The 12,074-nt window shown below is 36.5% G+C and overlaps 4 protein-coding genes across 7 annotated transcripts; 1 reads left to right on the top strand and 3 right to left on the bottom strand.

The window, feature by feature from the left end:
- Nucleotides 1–20: 20 nt before the first annotated feature.
- Nucleotides 21–5,427, bottom strand: LOC114519436 (ketimine reductase mu-crystallin-like). Of its 2 annotated transcripts, none has more exons than XM_028539572.1 (8): nt 4,931–5,427; nt 1,713–1,851; nt 1,369–1,431; nt 1,148–1,252; nt 825–1,002; nt 609–730; nt 273–357; nt 21–146 (listed from the first exon to the last, which is right to left on the bottom strand). In XM_028539572.1, exons 2-8 carry the CDS (start codon nt 1,836–1,838, stop codon nt 70–72), a joined length of 756 nt encoding a protein of 251 aa, XP_028395373.1. In that variant the 5' UTR covers nt 1,839–1,851; nt 4,931–5,427; the 3' UTR covers nt 21–69. The 2 variants fall into 2 exon arrangements, with proteins under 2 accessions (XP_028395373.1, XP_028395365.1); XM_028539564.1 differs by lacking the exon at nt 4,931–5,427 and adding an exon at nt 2,294–2,527.
- Nucleotides 2,969–5,704, bottom strand: LOC114519413 (ketimine reductase mu-crystallin-like). Its single transcript, XM_028539542.1, has 9 exons — nt 5,425–5,704; nt 5,146–5,247; nt 4,792–4,930; nt 4,448–4,510; nt 4,228–4,332; nt 3,907–4,084; nt 3,554–3,675; nt 3,239–3,323; nt 2,969–3,151 (listed from the first exon to the last, which is right to left on the bottom strand). Exons 1-9 carry the CDS (start codon nt 5,685–5,687, stop codon nt 3,075–3,077), a joined length of 1,134 nt encoding a protein of 377 aa, XP_028395343.1. The 5' UTR covers nt 5,688–5,704; the 3' UTR covers nt 2,969–3,074.
- Nucleotides 5,586–9,300, top strand: LOC114519453 (ribonuclease P protein subunit p25-like protein). Of its 3 annotated transcripts, none has more exons than XM_028539582.1 (7): nt 5,586–6,094; nt 6,252–6,341; nt 6,698–6,732; nt 6,853–6,894; nt 7,159–7,233; nt 7,321–7,532; nt 9,160–9,300. In XM_028539582.1, exons 1-6 carry the CDS (start codon nt 5,969–5,971, stop codon nt 7,493–7,495), a joined length of 543 nt encoding a protein of 180 aa, XP_028395383.1. In that variant the 5' UTR covers nt 5,586–5,968; the 3' UTR covers nt 7,496–7,532; nt 9,160–9,300. The 3 variants fall into 3 exon arrangements, with proteins under 3 accessions (XP_028395383.1, XP_028395394.1, XP_028395403.1); XM_028539593.1 differs by lacking the exon at nt 9,160–9,300 and adding an exon at nt 8,928–9,022; XM_028539602.1 differs by lacking the exon at nt 9,160–9,300 and having other exon boundaries at nt 5,587–5,808; nt 5,902–6,094; nt 7,321–7,583.
- LOC114519424 (D(1)-like dopamine receptor) lies at nt 7,611–9,654 on the bottom strand. The gene has a single exon (XM_028539553.1). The coding sequence runs from the start codon at nt 9,424–9,426 to the stop codon at nt 8,365–8,367; it is 1,062 nt and encodes a 353-aa protein (XP_028395354.1). The 5' UTR covers nt 9,427–9,654; the 3' UTR covers nt 7,611–8,364.
- Between the last annotated feature and the right edge of the window lie 2,420 nt (nt 9,655–12,074).

Genomic DNA, 12,074 nt, shown 5'->3' with positions numbered 1-12,074 from the left:
TTTAATATTTGCATTTCTTATTTTGAAAATATGTGCATTCAATTGTACAGTACTTCTTCATGATTATCTTTATGAGCCAGGTTTGGAAGATGTTGTGTATTTGGTATAAACATGTTTTGCTGTTACTGCATCATAAACTGCCATTCCTATAAAAACAGATCAATTGATAATTTTTATTACATTGATATAAGGCATAAACATTGGCTTAAAAGCCATGTAAAAATTGTAAATAATGGTAAGGATGATGAGAACTCCACAAGAAAAATCCATACCAAGTGATTTGAAAAGAAAAAATTTGTTTGGTTGCAAGGTTGCTTTTCCTGAAATAACTTCACCTATTTCAGCAGATATTTTGGCCTAAAACGAGAATGACAATATTGATCAATGTCGGCCTGGGATTTACTATCATTGTGAACTGTGGACCAATCGCCACTGTGACTGCCAACAGCCCTAAACCCTGATTTTTACTTACCCTTTACAAAGAAATGGTTAATAGCAAATATTTATTAATTAAATTTGGTATATATGTTTATTATTTAGACCTCTCACATTCCAAAATTGTCATAAACAATCACCCAATGGCCAATTGTTGTACAAAACTATAATACCTTTGAGAGAATGATATCACCAGACTCGGTCTGAGCTCCGTCATAACTATCCACAACTACGGTTGACTGATGCATCACAGCGTCATCCAATTCACGGGCAGTTTCCATGGGTGCACCAACAGCTTAATGGTGGAATGACAATTTTGAATTAGGATGTCGGCCAAGTTGCCAGGGTATAATAATAATACATCTTATTTTAAAGAAAAAAATTCATACAACACACAAAAGCCCCAGGTTTCAACCAATCACCACACAAGACTGCCGTTGTTGCACCAGTAGCTGTGACAACTACATCAGCATTTTTTACAGCCTCTTCAGCATTATCATAAGGAATCGCCCCCGTCTCTTTTGCAAATTTCTGAGTATTAGCAGCAGTTCGATTCCAGACCCTTACCTAAGAGAAAAGCAATTACGTATGTTAGCCCAACTTTAAATAGTGGTTTTACCTTGTTCTAACAATCTGCTCTTTATTTACACCCCTCCTCAATACAATTGTTAATACAACTTTTTGTCTGTTTCATCCAGTTCACTGTTTATACCTCTGTAAAATTTCGAACATGTTTGAATGCGTTGAAGTGACTCAATGCCTGCCCACCAGCACCAATTATACATAAAATCTTGCATTTCTCTGGCACAGTCAAATGCTAGTAAGAATAAAGGGATGTATTTAGGCAGATGTCATTAGCATAGTATCTAGGACAGGAATTTGACTGTTCTGTGTTCAATGGTGTGATATTGGTGTATTAATCAATAATCATACCTTCAGAGCAACAGCTGATGCAGCTGCTGTACGCATTAATGTAATTACCCCTCCATCCAATAACTAAAAAGAAAGTTCATATCTACATTAAATATATGATGTAAAGTGAGCATTTTTGATTGTTGCAAAAAATATATTTATTTAGATAGTGTCATGCGAGAAATATTTATCATTTTCACATGAAAATGAGTTCAAATGCACAATTCTGAACTCTTATGGGGGTGATGCAGTGACAATTTACTATTATTTCATTGACCTGTTTCAGGTAATGGCCCAGCATGTTAGCCTCATTACAACTTGGCTACAGTTGGGTATTAATTATATTTGTTAAGTTTGTTTCTTACAGCCTCAATTGCTCCAGTTGTTGAATTTAACAGGATAATAATACTGTGAATGGATGGATTTTGTTTAGGAAACATTGATACTAATTTCACAGTTAGTGCTTCTTCATTCTTGGAAAAACATGGCATTGTGAACAGATATCTAGAGTAGGAATAAAATGCATAGTGAATACTGAATATAAAATTCTACTGATCATGAATATGGGATGGGAGCTAGTATCAATCCCCATGTTCAGGATTTGGAGTCACTATTAGAGAAAATTTTTATTTTCTCAAAAGGTTTTTCTTAAATCACCCTCTTTCAAATTCTGAAATTCCAATTTCAGTGTTTTTCAATGCCTTAAGAAACGCCCAATGACAAGGTTCAATAAAAACTCACTCCAACCCCACCCCCCATTTAGTTCGACTACGCGAAGTGTTAAAAATATGTATCGTGCATAAGATATGTTTTGCGCAGTTTTGCAAGATATGCGCATTTTTGAAGCCCGTAATAACCACTGTAATAGCATTTTCGAAATTTCAGACGCGGCCGCGGCTTTGAAATACGGCATTTAATACGGCAATATAAATGTATAGTTGTGTACCCGCTGCCTTGGTTCACATCAACAGTCGACCGAACAGGCATTACTACTCCACTGTTTTCATGTTCAGAAAAATTACCAAGACAATTTTCTATCATCGGTATTAAGTCTTCGTATTTAAGTAATCTTCGTACATCTTCAGGTGAAATTGAAATGGCCATAATTTTGTATGTTATTCCAGCACATGCGGTTCCAGTAATCCAGTTCCTCTCAAGTGAAGACTGTGAAGTCTCAAAACTAAACTCGCCTCACGTGAGTAATGAGTATTCACGTGGCTCGCCGTCGGACAGTCGGACCATGAGTCGGACTCGGACATGAGCCTGTTGTCAGAAATGCCGGTGGTTTCATGTTATTCGGTTTCTACTTTCTATTTTTTCTTTTTTCAATTTATTTTTCATTTTATTTTCACTTTTTCAATGTTGGTTTGCAATGGTAATGATAATGGTAGGAACTCACAGCTGTGAGCTGTCAGCATTTAACTTTTGAATTTTTTTAAGAAGCCGAGTTTATATAATATCACTTGGTCATTTTCCATTGCGTAATAAAATTTGATAAATTTCAGATAGATCTCTTTGGAGTATAGAAGTGCCTAAGGAGTACAGTATATAGTCTATATACAGTATGCTATATATATGAACTTCGCTGATGGAACACTACAAAAAATTGAACAGCAGACAGTTGTTGAAGATCCAAAGGAACCTTGGGATGTTTATGTAATTATGTTTGCATTTGTTTTTTTGAAAATACATGCATTCAATTGTACAGTACTTCTTCATGATTATCTTTATGAACCAGGTTTGGAAGATGTTGTGTATTTGGTAGAAATATGTTTTGCTGTTACTGCATCATAAACTGCCATTCCTATAAAAACAGATCAATTGATAATTTTTATTACCATGTAAATAATAATGGTAAGGATGATGCGAAATCCACAAGAAAAATCTATACCAAGTGATTTGAAAAGAACAAATTTGTTTGTTTGCAAGGTCACTTTTCCTGAAATAACTTCACCTATTTCAGCAGATATTTTGGCCTAAAAGAAGAGTGACAATATTGGTCAATGTTGGCCTGGGATTTACTATCATCGTGAACTGGGGACCAATTGCCACTGTGACTGCCAAGAACCCTAAACTCCGATTGTCAAGCCCCATGAAGAAACAGTTAGTAGCAAATATTTATTACATTTGGCATATATGTTTATTTAGACCTCTCACATTCAAAAATTGCAAAAAAACCATCACCCAATGGCCAAAACTATAATACCTTTGAGAGAATGATATCACCAGACAAAGTCTGAGCTCCATCATAACCATCCACAACTACAGTTGACTGATGCATCACAGAATCATCCAATTCACGGGCAGTTTCTATAGGTGCACCAACAGCTTAAAGGTGGAATGATGTAAAAATTACAACACTAAAATAACTTCATCTTTTTAAAACTTGTCCAATAATATATATCTTTGATCAAAATGCTGCTTTTGAAGCTGAATTAAGAGAGTATATTTAAAATATATTCTATGTTTATCAAGTACAGTAATTTTGAAATAAGGATGTCAGTCAAGTTGCCAGGGTATAATAATAATACATTTTATTTCAAAGAAAAAAATTCATACAACACACGAAAGCACCAGGTTTCAACCAATCACCACACAAGACTGCCGTTGTTGCACTAGTAGCTGTGACAACTACATCAGCATTTTTTACAGCCTCTTCTGCATTATCATAAGGAATTGCCCCAGTCTCTTTGGCAAATTTCTGAGTATTAGCAGCAGTTCGATTCCAGACCCTTACCTAAGAGAAAAGCAATTAAGTATGTTAGCCCAACTTTAAATAGCAGTTTTACCTTGTTCAAACAGTCTACTCTTTATTTACACCCCTCAATACAATTGTTAATACAACTTCTTGTCTGTTTCGTCCAGTTTCACTGTTTATACCTCAGTAAAATTTCTAACATGTTTGAATGCGTGGAAGTGACTCAATGCCTGCCCACCAGCACCAATTATACATAAAATCTTGCATTTCTCTGGCACAGTCAGATACTAGTAAGAATATAAAGGTATGTATTTAAACAGACGTCATTAGCATAGTATCTGGGGCAAGAATTTGACTGTTCTGTGTTCAATGGTGTGATATTGGTGTATTAATTAATGATACCTTCAGAGCAACAGCTGATGCAGCTGCTGTACGCATTAATGTAATTACTACACCATCCAATAACTGAAAAGAAAGTTTATATTTACATTAAATATATGATGTAAAGTGAGCATTTTTGATATTTGTAAAAAATATATTTATTTAGATAGTGTCGTGTGAAAAATATTTATCATTCTCACATGAAAATGAATTCAGATGCACAATTCGGAACTTTTATGGGGGTGGTGCAGTGACAATTTACTATTATTTCATTGACCTGTTTCAGGCCACGGCCTAGCATGCCAACCTCTTTATAACTTGGCTACAGTTGGGTAATAATTATATTTGTTAAGTTTGTTTCTTACAGCCTCAATTGCTCCAGTTGTTGAATTTAACAGGATAATAATACTGTGCATGGATGGGTTTTGTTTAGGAAACCTTGATACTAATTTCACAGTTAGTGCTTCTTCATTCTTGGAAAAACATGGCATTGTGAACAGATATCTAGTGTAGGAATAAAATGCACAGAATATACTATTCTACTGATCATGAAAATGGGAGCTAGTATCAATCATGTTCCGGAGTCACTATTAGAGCAAATTTTTACTTCCTCAAAAGTGTTTTCTAAAATCACCCTCTTCCAAATTTGGAAATTCCAATTTTCAGTGTTTTTCAATGCCTTCAGAATTGCCCAATGACAAGGTTCGATGAAAACTCACTCCTCCACCACCCAGGGGTGCCACCAAGAATTCCCTGACACTGGGGCTAAGGTCCCTGACAGGGGGTCTGAAGCTGGACTCCTAAGTGCTGACTGCCAAAGGCTTCAATAAAAAAATAACTATCATAATTCAGCTTATGTCTGTCATTCATTCCCCGATGAATTGTAAAAAATTCCCAGACAGGGGACTTCTCCAGAGGGCTCTCCCCCACTCCTGCCGCCACGCCCCCCCCCCCCCATTTAGTTCGACTACGCGAAGTGTTAGTATGTAGTTGTGTACCCGCTGCCTTGGTTCACGTCAACAGTCTTACGAACAGGCATTACTACACCACTGTTTTCATGTTCAGAAAAATTACCAAGACAATTTTCTATCATCGGTATTAAGTCTTCGTATTTAAGTAATCTTCGTACATCTTCGGGTGAAATTGAAATGACCATTTTAAATTTTGTAGTTCCTCTCAAGTGAAGTCTCAAAACTCGCCTCACATGAGTATGAGCACTGACTCCGTGGTATTCACGTGGCTCGCCGTCGGACTCGGACATGAGCCTGTTGTTAGAAATGCCAGTGGTTTCATGTTATTCGATTTCTATTTTTTCTATTTTCAATTATTTTTTCAATTTATTTTCACTTTTTCAAAGTTGGTTTGCAATGGTAATGATAATGGTAGGAACTCACAGCTGTCAGCATTTAACTTTTGAGTATTTTTAAGAGGCCTAGTTATCATTTGGTTATTGTCCATTGTGTACAAAATTTCAGATAGATCTCTTTGGAGTATAAGAGTACTGGAGTACTGTATATACAGTATGCTATATAAACTTCACTGATGGAACACTACAAAAAATTGAACAGCAGACCAGTTGTTGAAGACCCAAAGGAACCGTGGGATGTTTATGTTGGTAGTGGAAGCAAAGTCAAAGCTGTCATCAGCAAAGCATTGAAAATATTAAATGTAACTAGTTGTCATATATGTTAAATAGTAGTGTATGAGATGACGAGTCCAACTGTGTCCTTCCATCAAAGAGTACCAGCCCCCGGAATGCAAGAAAATTATACATGTCTGTAAGCTAGAGAGTGCCTCATTTTGACTAATTATGAATTTACCATAGGAGAATGGAGAAAAGGTAGTATTAATTGGATTTGGCCCCACATTGAACAAAGCTATAACATGTGTGGAGATAATAAAAAGAAAAGAACAGGTTTGTTCTGCCAGAGTAGCAATTATAGAATTCATGGCCAATCCAACACCTAACTATGAATGCTATATAGAACTGTCTTATTTTATGTTACCTAATGCATAAATTGGGCCCTTAGAACAATAAATGCTATTTTCATAAAACAAATAAGACAGTTCTACACACTACAACTGACTCTCAAAAGATACTTTTAAAATAGTACCTAATTTACCTGGTATTCTATAATTGTTCTGATTGTTAGTACAGGTGACTTAGGTTACAACTCATGATTTATGAGTAGAGTATAATGTAATATAATATTAGACTATTTATACTATTTATACACTCTAATAAATACCATATATTATTTCACATTGCAGGACCTTCATCAGAATAACAAGCTATTTTACAAAAAGTAAGATTTCTTATTTCAGTCAATTTTATGAAATATATGTATTTGATAAATACCTTCTATTGGAAATACATTTTATTTCCAGTCACACATATAAGTTAAAGATTTTCTTTTTTTTTATAGAATGGAAGATACATGGGAACCAAACCAAGAGGGCTTAGACAGGTACAGATCTTATCTCCCTAATTCTCCTTTTATAAACATTGTCAAGGAAGCCTTTTTATGAAACAATGACCATAAACCTGAACAATAAACAATGGGACCCTTTTATTTTATATATAAACTGGTAAAATCAGTTGTAATTCCTATCAAGGAATGATAAGCTAGCCAAAATGGAATTTTGATAATCTGTAGAGTTACTGTACTCATCCCCTCTTCAGAATTCCATTTATTTACTAAAACACGCAATGTTTTCGTTTATTTTAAAAGGTTAACTGTATCAAGAAATGTTCCAGCCATCAAAATAGTTTTATCAAGGATCCCTCTTAATGTGAATGAACCAGGGTATGTGACCAATTTATTGTCTGCATTAGAAAATCTACCTTTATCTTAAACCTGCTAGTACCAAATTCTTCTGTTGTTCACTGACAGATATCAAGCTCCTGTGAGTGTTTCAAAAAAGAAGACTTTGGATTATCGCAAACAAAGGGCAGGTTATTCGGCCAAAGGAAACAAAGAAACTACTGAAAAGAAACATGGTGCAGAGACCCGCCAAAGAAACGAACATATGTCAAAAACAAAACGTTTTAAATCTTCACAACATTGAATAAACCATTCATGTGATAGAAATATTGCATAACAAGGTACTATCAGCATGCTTTGGGCTTTGGGAGTAACTTTTATAATATACTCAAAATTCATTGTTTATTAAATTTGATTGAATATGATGGAAGTCATATAACTTTAGTTAGGCTAGCAAATAGTGCGATTTTTATGCATTACTATTATACATAGGGTGTTTTTATAGGAGAGACCCTTTTACGAAATTTACATGCATGCATGTCATGCATTAGCATTGCAGCCACGTACAGACTTCACTAAATGACGAGTTCGTGCGAACAATAATGAAAACAAGTTTGTCTTGACAAGTGTATTTTTAACGAATTTCATTTTTTTCCATTCGTCCACGTCAAGGTCACTCGTCGAGAAAAACTCACCCGTCTCTGTGTGTGCCTATACGCGCCCTTGCTATAAGGGACGCGGCGACCCGGGTGCCACTGGTGGGGAGGGTAATTTTGGCCCGCCCTTAATTTTTCGTTAAAGTGGATATTACTTGGACATAGTCTCAGTCGGGGGTGTAAATTAGGCTACAAAATATAGGATTGTTCAAATTGGCCGAAAAAGCAAAAAATGAGACACTCCTAATATACGCGACAAAGCAACATTTTTCAACAACGTATATCGTAACCATGGCTATTTACACAATTTCCAATTTGTTTTTTATCCCAGTCGGGGTTGTTGCTTTAATGTAGCTATATTATCAGCCATCAGATTAGTTGACTAATCCGTTAAGCGTTATATTCAAATTTCAATCAATGTCATAGTTTTGTACTTCCTACAGGATTCTGATTTTATTATGTACAGAAAAAATGGGTATATGTAAAAAGTAGGAAGTTATAGTACTCATCCATATCATTAAACTAGGGTTTTAGCTGCCTCGGGTCGAGTTATACGGACTGTGGAAGAGCGATAAACGGAATAACTTTTTTGGCCTTTGCATAGTTTAAGCAGCATGGCTTTGATAGCAATATTAAATGTTTTGTCAAAGAAAGCGTAAATGATTGGATTCAGAAAACTGTTACAGTAGGGTAACACTCCAAAACAAATGGTTTGTAAAATCATAAATCCGTATAGGCCCATAGACCCCAGTAGCGCAGGGTTGTGTTGAAAAATAACAAACAGTATGAAGAACGGTCCCCAACACATAATGAAAGTTAGCACGATCAGGGTAAGCGTGAGCAAACTTCTTCGATTCGAATGCGTTTGTTTTCGTTGGTGTATTCTTGCGCTGTCCTCGTTGCATTCCTGGCTTGGCAAACGATTTCGGCTGTGCGCCTGCACAATACGGAATATCAAAGTACATAATATGATCAAAATCCCCACGGGAATGAAGAAACCCAACAGAGCAGCAAGAGTATAGAATGTTCTATTTTCGTTCTGACATACGTTTGTTGTTATATGTACCCCTTTGTTTCCAGGGTACGGCACAAGACCGAGTGCACCAAGAACGGCCGAGTAGATCCAAATAAACGCTATGATACGACACGCACGACTCGTCGTCACATTAGACTTATACCTGAACGGTCTGGACACCTTGTAATAACGATCAATGCAGATAATTGTCAGTGTCGTAATAGAGGCGGCCTCAGTAAAGATATCAACCCAAATCCAGAAACGGCAAAACACCAGCGTCATTTTATTTTCGTTAAGGAATAAATGAAGACGCATAGTCACGCTGAACATTGCCACCAAAAGATCCGATACAGCAAGCGTTGCAACGAAATACTTATTCGCATTGTGGAGGCGTTTATCCAGATAAGTGGCTGTCAAAACCAGTAGATTTCCAGCTAAGGCAGCGAAAATGATAAAGAAAAGAAAAATCACTTGGAAAAACCAAAGGATTTTACCCAGGTTAGCGACGTCTTCAGGTTCCGTTGGAACTGTTGCGTTAGTTTGATTGGTCAAATTTGAATCCATCTGGCGCTCAGATTTCCAACGGCAACAAGTTTCTGTTTGGAATATACAAACGTTGATAAACCGAATGAGATTTCGTAACAAAAACAACGTCTTGGCAGTCGTTCTCACACCAAATATTTTTCAAATGATAAGTTTAATCGTGTCATCGCTTGCTTTTATGTACTTGACGTCCTTGGCACACACACATGCATGTCATTTGCAAACACTTCAGAGGCTTACATGCAAGATTCCTGCTGGAACGCACTTGACTTTTTAGTATCCAACTGCGCGCCCTACTGCTATGCTACTTAAATGGTTTACAAATACAACTGATACCAATAAACTATTTTTAACAAACTTTATAAATTTATTTGCATATCTGTTTATCTGTTGACGTACATAGGTACCCCTGCATTCTCCCAAGAATCGATTTTTGTGACCTTTTCAAATTAAATTTGATGTGAAAAAAAGACAACTTTAGGTTGTCCCAGTCATTATGGCGTTGATGCTATCGTACATTTTTTTCTGCTGGTAAAATTTACGAATTTTGATGGCTATTTCAAAATTTCAACTGAAGTTTCAGATGTTTCTGATTTGCCAACCTTAAAATATTGGAATTTCCGGTTTAGACTTGCCTATTTACTTTCGACTACCCCCAATGGGAATTAAAGAGACTTATTATCTTTGCAAAATTGAATTTGGTGGGTTTGACAATGCTAACAGGATGCACAAATATGATTTGATAAATAATCGAAATGTATGTCAGTGCGCTGTTTTCTCCGCTCAGAAATTGCCTAAATTTGTAGAATTTCTGTCGGATCGATTGTAGAATCGATTGTAGATTAAAAGTTATTACTTACACACGTTTGTCAGGGGAATTTATATTTTGCACAAAAATTACCTTGTAATAACCTGTTTAGTGAATCTAATTATTACAATCTTACCAAAACCATACTTAATTGCCTGGTGTTGGTGGATGACCTGAGCATATATGCATATTACTTGAGCGGGTACATATTTTTAGTGCAAGACAGCCCACTTTGGCAGTCTTAATGAGACCGAGACGAGTATTTTAAAAAGGCAGAGTGTGTTTAACACAACTCAATGGATTCTAAGAACATAAATACTGCACAACGTATATGCATTTGTAAAATTTTGGGTAGAAAAAATTCTCTTTGCAACTCGTATGCCGGGTGAGTTTGCAATCGTGATGACAGGTTGAATTTTCTTCGCCTATCACTTAAGCTATATAGGTAGACTATAAGGTAAAGTCTGCTGCAAAAAGTACTATAAATAAAATGATTAGATTGAAAATGAATAAAGGTCTGTTTACAAAAAGAAAAAGATAAGATTTTTTTGTTGCGTATCATGGCTTATGTTTTTCATTGTGATGTGACCTGCGAGCCCGGCATCTGTTTCATTTCTTTGGTGTTTGCGTGGTTTATTAGGATTTTCCAACCACCTGTTACCAAGCAGTGGAGACCGTTTATCTAAACAAACAAATGCCAGTCAAAACGATGATTAGATCTTGTTAACGAGCGAACACATCTACCATTGCGAATGACCAAAGCTTTTAAGTCCAATAACAATCGTTTTCTGCCTTCATTTAATCATTTCCTCCTCCTTTTCAAATTTTGCATAGAAAAACACAAGACATGCCAAGTTCTTGTCACTACTAATGCGTCACAAACTCATCACCATTGTAAATTTTATATGTGTCGATGAAGCTACAGCGTGTTATCGAATGCGCGATAACGGGATCTGCAGCCTGCTCCGGCATGCATGCTATGTAAGAGTAAGTTCCAGAACCGGCTCTTTCGGTACAAAAAATTCCACTTTTTAGTGCCTGCTTTTATCGCATGATAAAAACTAGTCGCTCACGTAGATGCTCCCGACGTTAAATGCATGTACACGCTATAACCTAATAAAATTGCATTGTCAGAAAAGACGTCAATTAGGGTATTTACAAAACAAAAAACAACACAACAGCATCCTGAGTGTGTGAACAACAACACTTCGATCATGAGAGACTTCCAGCTACTTTGTGCTTAACATCAGCTGCGACCAGCGGGTGAGGACCAGTGAACAATGAACTGAAATAAGACTGGAACGGAAAAATTTGAAGCCAAGATGGCATCCTCGTTCCCAGGTTTTTGGCATACTGCGTGTGGCGAAGATGGAATGCGAATATGGCGGAATAGGCGGAATATATTTGGCGGAATATGAATTAAGCCTTTCTTGTATGATCCAGGCCTCTGGCGCGGAAATTTCGTGGGTAAAATGGCGGCAATTATGATTTTACTTTTGAAGCTTCATGTTCAGTAGGCTTCATGTCCCGCAATCTTGGCTTCACTCATTAATGAGGGAAAGTCTGAGAGCTAGCCGCTAGCGTTCCAGTCATATTTGAGTTCACTGGTGAGGACCAGTGGTGAGGACTGTTTCCTGGCATACGACACGTTATAGTACGTTACGTTACGACACGACCGTTATTAAATAAGTGTAATAATAGTGCGTTTTATTATGCGTACCCAATAAATATGAATAACTTATAGTTAAACGTTAAAGTTCGGCTATAGCGCGGCCGGTATACTTGTATATATAGTATATTCGACCGGGGTAAAAAAAATAAAGGCTGAAAATACCGCAATATGGTGTATCCCAATGCTATA

This window comes from Dendronephthya gigantea, unplaced genomic scaffold (assembly GCF_004324835.1).
Source record: "Dendronephthya gigantea isolate DGI-Jeju-01 unplaced genomic scaffold, DenGig_1.0 000000F, whole genome shotgun sequence".
Taxonomy (NCBI): domain Eukaryota; kingdom Metazoa; phylum Cnidaria; class Anthozoa; order Malacalcyonacea; family Nephtheidae; genus Dendronephthya; species Dendronephthya gigantea.
The sequence above is the reverse complement of the archived record's forward strand: the minus strand, read 5'-3'. Positions and strand labels throughout refer to the sequence as shown.